The 13,059-nt window shown below is 38.5% G+C and overlaps 1 protein-coding gene across 12 annotated transcripts in view; it reads right to left on the bottom strand.

Moving 5' to 3' along the window:
* The window catches only part of TENM3 (teneurin transmembrane protein 3), a 1,659,985-nt gene that overhangs the window by 23,812 nt on the left and 1,623,114 nt on the right, over window positions 1-13,059 (bottom strand). For all 12 annotated transcript variants that reach the window (XM_073606803.1, XM_073606789.1, XM_073606818.1 and 9 more), the window contains 3 exons: window positions 9,227-9,462; window positions 5,923-6,219; window positions 1,900-3,508 (listed from right to left, as the gene is read on the bottom strand). In XM_073606803.1, coding sequence (XP_073462904.1) covers window positions 1,900-3,508; window positions 5,923-6,219; window positions 9,227-9,462 — 2,142 coding nt within the window. The remainder of the gene's footprint in view (window positions 1-1,899; window positions 3,509-5,922; window positions 6,220-9,226; window positions 9,463-13,059) is intronic.

The raw sequence follows: 13,059 nt of genomic DNA, 5'->3' as shown, positions 1-13,059 counted from the left end.
CTTGAATGGCTCAGCTAGAGCCCTGACTTAAACCCAATTGAGCAACACTGGAGAGACCTAAAAATGGCTGTCCACCAACGTTTACCATACAACCTGACAGAACTGGAGATGATCTGCAAGGAGGAATGGCAGAGGATCCCCAAATACTGGTGTGAAAAAACTTGTTGCATCTTTCCCAAAAAGACTCATGGCTGTGTTAGATCAAAAGGGTGCTTCTACTAAATACTGAGCAAAGGGTCTTTTTCTGTCAATATGGGGAGCATTGTGTACATTAATGAGGAAAAAAAAAGAACTTAAATGATTTTAGCAAATGGATGTAATATAACAAAGAGTGAAAAATTTAAGGGGGTCTGAATACTTTCTGTCCCCACTGTATTTGGCTGGACCTTCAGCTTTAAAGCAGAACTCCAGGCAAAAACATGTTTTCATAGTTTTAATGCTGCTTTCCTACCTTTCTAGAATATGTAGTCCATCTTCTGATTGCTTCTGTAGTTTTTGAGAAACAGCCTGTGCATTTTTTAAATAATGGGGTTGATTCCCTGTGGTTTCCTGTTTGCAAGACCACAGGCTGCTATGCCTTGCATTCCACTGGTCTTGTCATGTCCCTCCTGTACTTTAGTTCAGCCAGCACTTTCTGCTCTCTGCAGTGGGTGGACCAGCAAGTCTAAAATACCAGTCTGAACTTCCCACAGATGCAGTGCTCCTCTCCTTCCACCACAAGCCCAGTTGCAGCTGGCAAGTTCTCTCAAACCATTTTACCCCATACATGCTGGGCAATCACACAGGCAGGCAGGAGATACAGATCTCACTAGTGACATTAAGAAGGCACTGTGACAGCCCAGACTTCAGTGATCAGTATTAACTATGCTGATCACCGGAGACACACAGGGGAGAGATACAGTAAAGAGTTTTATAGTATTTCTGTATAAGCAGAGGGGGAAGGAACTGGGCAACTGTACAGACTTAACCCCATAGCTGCTGGGGAGTGAGTGTCATTCACTTGGCATGATGTTCACATTTACCATGTACAGGCCTAGTGTACCCTCCCACATTCACAGCAATTTTTAAAGCATGGTGGGAAGTGTAGTTTCATTATAGCGCAGAGGGAGAGGAGAGGATATGATGCAATCCCTGGTCTAACAGCTCCTCCTTAGCAGAATAGATGCTGGCATTTTTTGAATCACAGGAGATGATTTTCTGAAAATTCAATTAGACTTTTCTCTTCACTGGTAAGGAATTTCTCAAATGTATTAACTGTTTAGTGTTTTGTGCAGGGGGTGTACTAATGGGGGTATTTTTTTCTGCTGATCGCAGAGTTCTGCTTTAAGTATAAATAATTCTTCCTTTGATTCAGTTTCATTTTAAAAATGTTCACATTATCACATTTCATATGTATTTTCCCTAAAAAATATCAGTAATTTTATCTTTATGCTACAATAATATATGGGCAGTGTTAATCTTCTTAAAGTAAGCCTATAATAAACTTTGGCAGTTCAAGTATATAATAAATACTTACATAATTAAAGATTTCCTTCAGTAAAAAACTGCATCTCAGAATTAGCAACAAATGCAGAGATATAGACATCTGAAATTTAATACAAATCTTGACTATTTCTGTAAAAGGTAAAGTTTGACCCTGCCCTCACCCAAGCATCATTAGCGGTCAAAGAAAATGCATAACTTATTAAATGACCAACAGGATGGCTTGGATAGCAGAGTGGAACCAAGTGTGACTTTAACAGGAAAAGACCATATAATGTCTGCCTACGTCTGGATGCACTGATCATTTTGATGTAAGTTTTATGAAGGCAACCCTTGCTTATGCATTTTTATACCACATGTACAGTCTAAAGTTCCCAGGTTTGTGACAACTTTACAATAATTATAAATTGTTATTACCTGTGTAATCCTTGATCTCATAAAGTTTACTGACAGGGTTGTTGTTCTTAAACATGTATAAGTTGAAAGGTGCTGGGTCCTTGCCAATCCTCTTCCATATCTCAATATCAGGCGTAGTCCACCGAGCAACCAATATATCATAGTCCCTTTGCCCAAAATGGACAAGCTTTGTGAGTGGATCATACAGGCCTCCCTGAAATCCGATCACCAATTGGAAATCAGGATTAGAGTCAAAATAAATTTCTCCAAAGGCAGTATACTGGATATGTTTGAGCATTAGACCATTGCTATTGAAAACAGCCAGAGGTGTGCCGTTGTTGTCTGATGCAATGTAGAACTCTTTCCCACTACTAATCTCCATGGCAAAAAGATGTCCTTGGAGGTCATAATAAAGACACGTTATCTCAGAGCTTGAATGGTTGTATACATGGGTTATTCTTGATGGATAATTGAGATCAGCATAAAAAAATTGAAGGTGTTTTCCAAGACTTGTTTTACTGGATATTCTACGACCAAGGCCATCATATCGGTATATTACAGTCCACCCGCTGCCTTTGCTGTAAACTCTGGTGAGAAGGCCCTTAGAGCTATATTCAAAAATCTCAGTCCCTCTCTGTCGCAGGAAGCCATCTTCATCCATTCTGTACTGGACGTCGCCTAGTCTTGTTATCCTGTCTCTCAGATCATAACGAACTGGAGTTAACCTTGCAAAGATACTTGGGTTCAGCAAATGAATATTACCATTTAAATCATAATTGTATATCCACACAATCTTTTCATTTAGGAGAACAGTTTGAAGTTGACCATCGCCATCATATTCATAAGCATATTTAGTCGTATTAGCAAAAGGTCCAATTTTAATTTCCTGCTTAGTAACTCTCCCCATGCTGTCATACTGTACAGTGAGTCTATACATTTCTGATCTCTGGACATCATACCGAACCTCCCTAACTCGACCATGGGCATCAAAGTGCTTGGTGTATGTCATTACAGCTGTGGAAATTACCTTGATGACCTCATAATGGAGAACACCAAATTTTCCAAACTGGTCCATTTTTCCTGATATGTCATCAAACTGATATAACTCAATAGGTAATGGAGTCTCGTTGATCACACCCTGCATGCTTGTGATTCTGAAGTTGTTATCATAGCTGTAGTCAAATCTTGCATTAACCATGCCATCTTCACTAAAGCGGAATATCTGTCGATCAATCAAGGGGCCAATTTGTCGGTATCGAATAGTGCAAATAAATCCGTCACCTTGTAGGTTAACTGTTTTCAGTACTCCTGCAGTCTCATCATACGTAAAGCTAACTCGTGTGCTGTCATAAAGAACTTCTGAAACTTTTGTTTGCCTCTTATATTTATAGAGAACACGGCGACCTGTTCCAAGGAAGGCAGTTTGTAAGAGTTGGCCTTCCTCATTGTAATCCATTATGACAGAAGCGTTACTTTCAGGGGGATTATATATGTTTCTGTAATAACCAATGGAACGAATTGTTTGCATTGTATGTCTGGCAACACTAGGCATTGTAATGGCAGATAACCGGTCCAATAAGTCGTATTCAAAAATGTACTGCCGTTGACTGTGGAGCAGCAACACCATAGTCTGCAGAAAAAAAGGAAACCACATAATATTCATGATGAATAAAATAAACATACAGAATAAATAAGTGCTGATTTTGTGCATAATACCATTAGGCTTTTCATTCGAGAAAATAATTCTCTCTTTTAATTGAATCATCCTTGACCCTACATGTTGTTTGCAATTCTCTGCTTAATTTAGTGGATGTTTTATTGTATAATTTCCTGCAATTAGTAGCAAGAGATTTATAATGTGTTGCTTGTTTTGATTGTGCCATTCTTTTGTCAAGCACAAACAGCCAAGAAGCAGATTGTCAATGGTTATGGGCAAGTCACATGTAATAACTGAGACAGAAGTGATTCTGCCGATGGTGCCAGTATTTCAACAGGATGCAGAGGGTGTCTTGACTGGTTAATTAGATCTAACTATGTTCGCATATATTTTCATAATAGGGGTTTGACTTACTAGCCATTCCTTCAATAAGTCTTTCCAGTGAGCCTGTGCTAGGAAAGCAAAATCTCTCACCCATAAAGTTATCATTTACTGAAGATGCTGCCTTATACATTGACAATGAGTACCATTCAGAATCATTTTACTGACTGTGTCCTCACCCTCCCTCCTCCTGCCATAGAACTCATGCCATTTTCCATAATGATGTCTCTTGACCAGAAGCAGGTTGCAGCTGTTTTTTAAATCCTAAACTGCCTTTCACGCTGACAAGAGGCAGGGTCATAACTATATTCCCTCTGTTCATACAGTCGTCATCCTTTCACTTTCAAATACAGTTTTGTGACTTTTGGTGCCATCACAGAGATACCTACTGACATGTGCTGCTGCATTTTTGTGCCATTTGGAGCAGGACAGTTAATTCTCTTCCACCAATGGGTGTGTTTGGCATGCTTAGTTATTATAATTCTGTGCATTTTGCACAGCATGGGGAATTATGCTAAATTGTGACACATTGCAGAATTCTGGAACCACGCGGATGAATATTGTGTATGTTAATGGTTGTAGATACAGACTAGGAAAGACGGTTACACAAAACACCCTGTACAGCTAAAGCAATCTTTTATATTTTGCAATACTTTATGCTATTTTCTGCTTGAAAAAAAAAAGATACAGTTTGCTGTTTACTCTGTTGCCACTTCAATAGTGATATTCCCTAAATGGCTTTGCAAAAGTCTATTTAAAGTCAAATACTATTAGCATGGCAAACGGGGATAGATAATTTCATTTTTTCCACTTAGCCTGGCATATTTTTTGTTGCCGTGCTACATAAAAGAAACCCTTCAAGAACAAGTCTGTATAATTTTGATATATAAAACAAGAACAATGTAAAATTGCTTTGGGTGTTCTACAATCTCAGCATAAAGTATGCATGAAGTAAAAGTTTAATAATATGGATATTCATACTCACATATACATTTGGCAAGTTTTTATTTTTATTTAACTGGGGAAAAAAACAACAGCAGACGGACAGAGGCACCCCTGTATTGTTCATTCTAGTTTTAACCTATGAGGAAGGAAGTAGCGATTCCACCACTCTTTGTGATGTTTTCTAACACAATGCTGATGCTGTGTTTAATAATTAAAAAAGCTGTAATTAAAAGTCTCTAACTAGCACTCTGAGAGGAAACAAGATTAACTAAAACAGTATTGATCGACCAGAAAAATTACCACTTCCATGCATAGTCTGAAAACCTAGGGATTATTTATAATAAAAGAGGGAGAAATATATGAAAAAAAGTTTGTCCATGATGGCCAATCATAGTTCATCTTTTATTCTTTGGATAACCAAACAAATAATGTGATTACATTTTCTTGTTTAATAATACAGAGTTTTGTACAAGGTGCCATACCACAGAGCAAACAGTCAATGCAGAAATGTATCTTTAGGGTTTGCTCAGACCTGTGCACTGCAGTATGGATTGCTACAGCGTTCTGTACCATTATAGGCAATGCTATAGTAAGCACACTCCTAAACCCTTATATGCAACTGTTTTCCTGCATTTTACCTAGAGTACACCGATAGGCATTCCCCCATCAAAGTCTTAACAATACACCAAAATTGTTCTTTGAACATTATTGATCATGTTTTTTTCCTCCCAGAAGTATGAAAGGAGCCTAAGGAGTTTATTTACTGAACGTAAATAGGCTGTTCACTTTGCATAGGGGATTTCCTTTCGGTTAGTAAATGAGGTGAAGCTCTGCTCACATTCATCATGCATTCAAATGCAAACAAAAATACTTTTTTTTTATTTTGATATTTTTTTTGCAAAGTGAATTTTCACCTAATTCACTAAGCTAAGGGAACATTCCCTTGCAATGTGAAAATTACCACCTATTTTGCCTTTAGTAGATCAACCCCTAAGTTCCATTTTTAGAAATGATGCTTTAAAATTGGCTGCTGTGATTTTTTTTATTTTTCCTGAACCCACCTTTTCCAAGTATGTATAGCTCCACATCTTGCCATCTGCAAAGGACCTTGTCACAATCCTACCCTGTCCATCATATTCCACTCTTTCACTAGTTGCCCCACGCTGAATGCTTGCAATCTGTCCAGTTGACGAGTAGGTGACATTGACAGCCATGAAGTTGGTACCAGGGAGCCACAGTGTGGGATGGCCGGCACTATCATAGGTTATTTTCAAGGTGAACTTTCGATGGTCATCATAGATCTTTTCTGTCTTCATGGTTCGATCATAGTCAACTGAGAGAAGGTTTCTGCCATTTACCTTTTTATAAAGCAAACAAGAAGGTTCAATAAATCAAAATGCTGAGGAATCAGGCCTTTATTACTTCACAAACTACCAGCTTTTTGTTTAGACACCATTAAAGATGATTGATTTCCTTTGCCAGTAAATTAATTTAGCAACTACTTGGTATAAGTGTAAGGCATTAGACTAACTGCTGTTTTAAAAGGTTTCATTAAACACAGAGACAGCCTGGCATTTATTCAACCTCTTCTAAATTGAGGTCTTTGAATTGTAGTCATCTGTTAAAAAAGACTAACATGTATTAATTGAAAAGTTTCATAAGGACACATCTAGGTACCTAGGTATTGGAGAGAGCTTTTTTACTAGCAGTAAGAATGCTCATTACCCACCCAGCCAGAAAAAAAAAAAAAAACGAATAACTAGAAGCTGCTGCAGCTCTGTGTGTCAAACTTTATTGTCAGCAATGACAGCAGACAAAGACAAACTATCTTCTACTCTAGAACAGTGTAGAATGAAAAATAACTTGTCACATATTATTGATGCTGTGATATTACTCAAATATTGTGATTTACAATTAAATGCATAAGCAATTTGTTTTTCTTTGAAAAGCACTCTAAATATATAATACGTAGGTTTATTGTCATTGTTTTCTGCAGGAGAAGGGCTTTAATAGCTATATTCCTTTTTCAAGGTCAAAAGAGTCATAAAGCATATTATAATTGCAATCATTCACTTGTCAAAAAACAGTGCAACCAGTTTATTTTACAGTATCTAAATTGCCGTAAAAGCTGTTTATTTTTTATTTTTTCTTCTGCTTGGGTGGATTGTTTGGCATAATATTTTTCAGCTATTTTATGTATGAGGCTTGCAAACAAACGAGTGTCACACTGCAGCAGCTTTAACAAATCTGGGTTAACTAAAAGTAAATGGACTGACAGTTCTATTTATTTAATCTAAAATCTCTGAAAGTAGATAAATCCTCTCTATCACTCTAACCCTTCAATATCTCCTGCTTTTACATACAAACATGTCTAAACAACAAACAAACAATGCCTACTTATAATATAATAATAATATGTTAAGGAAAACAGAAAAAATTATTACTGATGAAATGATTGGCTCAAGCACAGACTAAAAACTAACCTGGTTTGAAGTTTGTAACTTAGGCTGGGTTTACATTATAGTGTGTGCGACATTGCATGTGATTTTCAACACACTGCTGTGCAAATCACATGTGATGTCTGTGCGATGCAAATTCAGCCATATATATTGTATGGCTGAATTTGCATCGCATTCGGACCAAAGTCGCGCAGGACCCTTTTTTTGGTCCTCACCAGAATCGGATCGCATGGGTGTTCACACCCTTGCGAACTGATTCATGTCCGAATTGACAGTTCACACTGCGATATGCGAACCGATCTGGAGGTGTCATTAACTTTGCATTGACTCTCCCAGCGGTTCGCAGTGTAAACTGCCTGTGAATCGGGTGCGATGCAGGAACAAGTAATGGATTCGCGGGTCTTCCCGCATTGCACCAATGTGAACCGAGCCTAAGAGTTATAACCTACACACAAGATATTAGGAGTCTATCATTGGCTAACTTTTAGCTTTTTTATGATGAAAGGGCAATTTTATAAAAACATCCACAAAAAATATGGAGATGCATTTTGTGATAATATTCAGATCTTCTAGCATGTCACTAACTGCTTAAAAGTGTTACTAAACCCAGGACCCAGTATTAACTACATCTGGTCTCCCACAGTACACAGAACATGGAAATTATTGTAGTATCAACCTCTAAATACCTTTTCTTTCTTGTAACTTTTATCAGTGTCTGGCCGAGCACTGGTTAAAGCTTGTAGAAGGAGTTTTCATTCTCCTCTGATTGCCCTATGTGGCTCCATGACCCCTGACTTTCAGTCTGGACAGTGCTGATCAGTCCTATGCCAATGACATGCACCCTCCAAAAAAAAAAAAACTCTCTAGCAATACACACCAAATTGAGCATGTGCAGAGTGCCTCCTATGGCTCTGTTCTAACAACAGTAGATTGGGGACAGTAAAAGAAGGGGAGGATCAGAGAAGACAAAATACCTTTTTTTTAACAATGCAGAGGACCTTTGGTTCCACAGTAAGTATAACAAGCATGCTTTACTGTATATACAGATTGATTTTACTATTGTGGACTTAGCAACACTTTAGGTTCAGGTACTGTAGCTATAGCTAAAACATCTTTGGGTTTTGCCCATGTTTTATTGTCACAACACTTTTAGGTTAAATAATTTTATTTATCATGTATTCCCTCACCTCAAACTTGTAAAAAAAATATTTATATGCACAACATCCCGACAACCATTTTCTTGTTTTAAACTCTACTTCCTTTTGTACTATAGTCTTGTAAGCACTATTAGTATATTGTATAGTTATTATTTTTTGTTTGCATCACACTTAAAATTTTAATGTGAGTTGAAAATAACTTTCTTTAAGATCCAAGCTGTACTAGGAGGGGTATAGCCCGAAACATTGTCCTGAAAATTTGGATGTTAGTGCAAATAAAAAAAAAAAAAGTATCACAGACAGTACTCAATAGTTTTTGTTGCAAGTGCACTAATGGCTACAAAAATATTTGTTCATTCAAATATTTGTTCAAACATTAATTCAAATCCTCTGATATGGATTAGGAAATGTTGGAGGTGTGGCAATCTCATGCCTCACAAGAAGCATACTGCCACAGCTGGCTTTCAACTATATCAGCTGCAATGTATGACCTGGTTGTGGCAAGCACAGATAAAGGCAACTGGCAGAAGTACTGCCTATAGAGGGCTTCTCCCAAATTCTATTGTAGTCAAGGGGGAAAAATACAAAATGCCCCAGTCAAATGCAAAAATTGTATCCAGAGTTGTAGATGCAGTTCTGTATGTCTATGCAAAATACTAGACAAACATTTTTAAAGGTTTTCCTGGTCCTGCATCAGAGCAGGCAAAACATAATTAGACATAAATTTTGTGCGTAAATGTGATGCTTACTCTGAGCTTCCGCCCGAACACATTTATTTTTCCCTGAAGTTGTTCTTTCCTGAACCTCCACTCCACCAGATTATGCCCATTTTCTCCAGGAAGTGTCATGTTTCTCTTCGTCACTGTTGGATTAGCCGGTCCTGCTAGAATGTGAGGCTCTGTTTGGAAGTGCAGATCCAGCCCATTACCATAGATAATTCTGATAGAACCATCATACCCAACTTGATAGCTATTTCTCAGCTGATCTATAAGCCAGAACAAACAGAAAATGGTTACATAGTTACATAGTTACATAGTAGGTGAGGTTGAAAAAAGACGCAAGTCCATCAAGTCCAACCTATGTGTGTGATTATGTGTCAGTATTACATTACATATCCCTGTATGTTGCGGTCATTCAGGTGATTATCTAATAGTTTCTTGAAGCTATCAATCCTCCCCGCTGAGACCACTGCCTGTGGAAGGGAATTCCACATCCTTGCCGCTCTTACAGTAAAGAACCCTCTACGTAGTTTAAGGTTAAACCTCTTTTCTTCTAATTGTAATGAGTGGCCACGAGTCTCATTAAACTCTCTTCTGCGAAAAAGTTTTATCCCTATTGTGGGGTCATCAGTCCGGTATTTGTAAATTGAAATCATATCCCCTCTCAAGCGTCTCTTCTCCAGAGAGAATAAGTTCAGTGCTCGCAACCTTTCCTCATAACTAAGATCCTCCAGACCCTTTATTAGCTTTGTTGCCCTTCTTTGTACTCGCTCCATTTCCAGTACATCCCTCCTGAGGACTGGTGCCCAGAACTGGACAGCATACTCCAGGTGCGGCCGGACCAGAGTCTTGTAGAGCGGGAGAATTATCGTTTTATCTCTGGAGTTGATCCCCCTTTTAATGCATGCCAATATTCTGTTTGCTTTATTAGCAGCAGCTTGGCATTGCATGCCATTGCTGAGCCTATCATCTACTAGGACCCCCAGGTCCTTTTCCATCCTAGATTCCCCCAGAGGTTTTCCCCCCAGTGTATAGATTGCATTCATATTTTTGCCACCCAAATGCATTATTTTGCATTTTTCTACATTGAACCTCATTTGCCATGTAGTCGCCCACCCCATTAATTTGTTCAGGTCTTTTTGCAAGATTTCCACATCCTGCGGAGAAGTTATTACCCTGCTTAGCTTAGTATCGTCTGCAAATACAGAGATTGAACTGTTTATCCCATCCTCCAGGTCGTTTATGAACAAATTAAATAGGATTGGTCCCAACACAGAACCCTGGGGAACCCCACTACCCACCCCTGACCATTCTGAGTACTCCCCATTTATCACCACCCTCTGAACTCGCCCTTGTAGCCAGTTTTCAATCCATGTACTCACCCTATGGTCCATGCCAACGGATCTTATTTTGTACAGTAAACGTTTATGGGGAACTGTGTCAAATGCTTTTGCAAAATCCAGATACACCACGTCTACGGGCCTTCCTTTATCTAGATGGCAACTCACCTCCTCATAGAAGGTTAATAGATTGGTTTGGCAAGAACGATTCTTCATGAATCCATGCTGATTACTGCTAATGATATCATTCTTATTACTAAAATCTTGTATATAGTCCCTTATCATCCCCTCCAAGAGTTTACATACTATTGATGCTAGGCTAACTGGTCTGTAATTTCCAGGGATGTTTTTTGGGCCCTTTTTAAATATAGGTGCTACATTGGCTTTTCTCCAATCAGCTGGTACCATTCCAGTCAATAGACTGTCTGTAAAAATTAGGAACAACGGTCTGGCAATCACCTGACTGAGTTCCCTAAGTACCCTCGGATGCAAGCCATCTGGTCCCGGTGATTTATTAATGTTAAGTTTCTCAAGTCTAATTTTAATTCCGTCCTCTGTTAACCATGTAGGTGCTTCCTGTGTTGTGTCATGAGGATAAACACTGCAGTTTTGGTTACTGAAGCCCCCGATTCACTCGTGAAGACTGAGGAGAAGAATAAATTCAATACCTTTGCCATCTCCCCATCCTTTGTAACCAGATGTCCTTCCTCATTCTTAATGGGACCAATATGGTCTGTCCTCCCTTTTTTACTGTTTACATACTTAAAGAATTTCTTGGGATTTTTTTTGCTCTCCTCCGCTATGTGTCTTTCATGTTCTATCTTAGCCGTCCTAATTGCACCCTTACATTTCTTATTGCATTCTTTATAAAGTCTGAATGCTGAGGATGATCCCTCAACCTTGCATTTTTTGAAGGCCTTCTCCTTTGCTTTTATATGCATTAAGGTTAAGTGCCGCATAATGACAGCATCAACATTCACCATGCATACCCTAATCAAACCTTAACTTTAAAGTAGAAGTCTAGGAATGAAATCATTTGGACCTACAGGGGGAGTAACTGCCGTGTCTACAGAAATTTGAAGACTATATGAAAAAATGTCTCCCATGTTGCATGCAAAGGGCCAACGCAAAGCTGCAAATATGCTAGACACGTCATACAAGTAAATACATAATTTTTTCTTTCCACCAGAAGTGGTAAAATACATTTCTACAATATACCTCTATATGCAGAAAATGCCCTTTAGATCTCTGAATCAAATATAACCTTCCTGAAGAAGGTTGAGTCTTTACAGTTCCCTTTACATTTCGTAGATATTTCCACCTGTCCCCTTTAGTATTTTGAAGAAAAACATTATTTCTCTTTCTTTTTTTCACTAGTAAAGCATTGCTGGTCTCTTAAAACATATCTAAACCCAAAATCAAAAAGGTAACGTATTGCAGCTTACACTGGCCTTTAGATGTGGTGGCTGCATTCGTTTTCATTTGATTTTGTTTCTTTATTTTCACCTAATTATTCTGCAAGTAGTCTAGTTCTAGTATGACAAAACTCACATACTCTACTGTATCAAGACAACAGACAGGTAATAATCAGATGACAAGATTTCTGTCAAGAGCAACAGATATTTTTTGCACCTTATCAGGCACATACTACAAACCACTTTTAATTGTATATTTAACAGATCACGCAACTAGAAGATTATTATTAGTGTTTATAAACACTTTAACTGTTACTGTGTATGTGAACAGTTACATGTGTTACAGTAGCAGATGAAAAGCATGTGGGAATTGAGTCTAACAGAATCCATGCTGTGACTTGAAATATTTCACCAAGAAAATAGGAGAATCTTACAGTAAGCCCAGGTTCACACTGAATGCAGTAATGAAATCGTGCGAGTTCAGATGAACTCACTTAATTTCATTCTCGCATATCAGTCCCGATATCGGGGGGTGAAATCAGAGCCATCTGTGCAGGTTCCTGCACAGATGTCAATGGAAATCGCACCCTGAAATCGGCAAAAGTAGTACAGAAACTACTTTTGTTAATGGGGTGCAAATGGGGCGACGCACCGATTCAGACTGTGCCATTGCTGGGAACATGTCAAATTGGAAGCCAAATCACATCAATGTGAACCAGGGCTAAGGCTAGATTCACATGGATGTTTGTATCTGACAGATAGGTGCAGTTTGCAAAAGACTTTAGCTGCATTTAGCTTTAGGTGAATCCGTGTTTTCAGGCATCTTCTCTCAATACCACATTCTTGGGGGTATGTTATACCCTAGTCATTTCCTCTTCCACTTTTTGCTAATTTTCTGAGCAAGGAAATAGAGCTTTGTGATTTAAATTGAGTGCAAAGCTGATGCTTACCATTGTGTGCCTGCTTGAGAGAGGAAGATCAAGGACTGATTCACATGCAGGGCACTACTTTTAAAAACACACTGCACCAAATTGCATAGTACTGCAGTAACATGTGGTTTGGTGCCCGCAAACACACTGGTTGAACAGAAGCAAGCATCTAACTGGGA

This window comes from Aquarana catesbeiana, linkage group LG01 (genome assembly GCF_042186555.1).
Source record: "Aquarana catesbeiana isolate 2022-GZ linkage group LG01, ASM4218655v1, whole genome shotgun sequence".
NCBI classification, from domain to species: domain Eukaryota; kingdom Metazoa; phylum Chordata; class Amphibia; order Anura; family Ranidae; genus Aquarana; species Aquarana catesbeiana.
The sequence above is the reverse complement of the archived record's forward strand: the minus strand, read 5'-3'. Positions and strand labels throughout refer to the sequence as shown.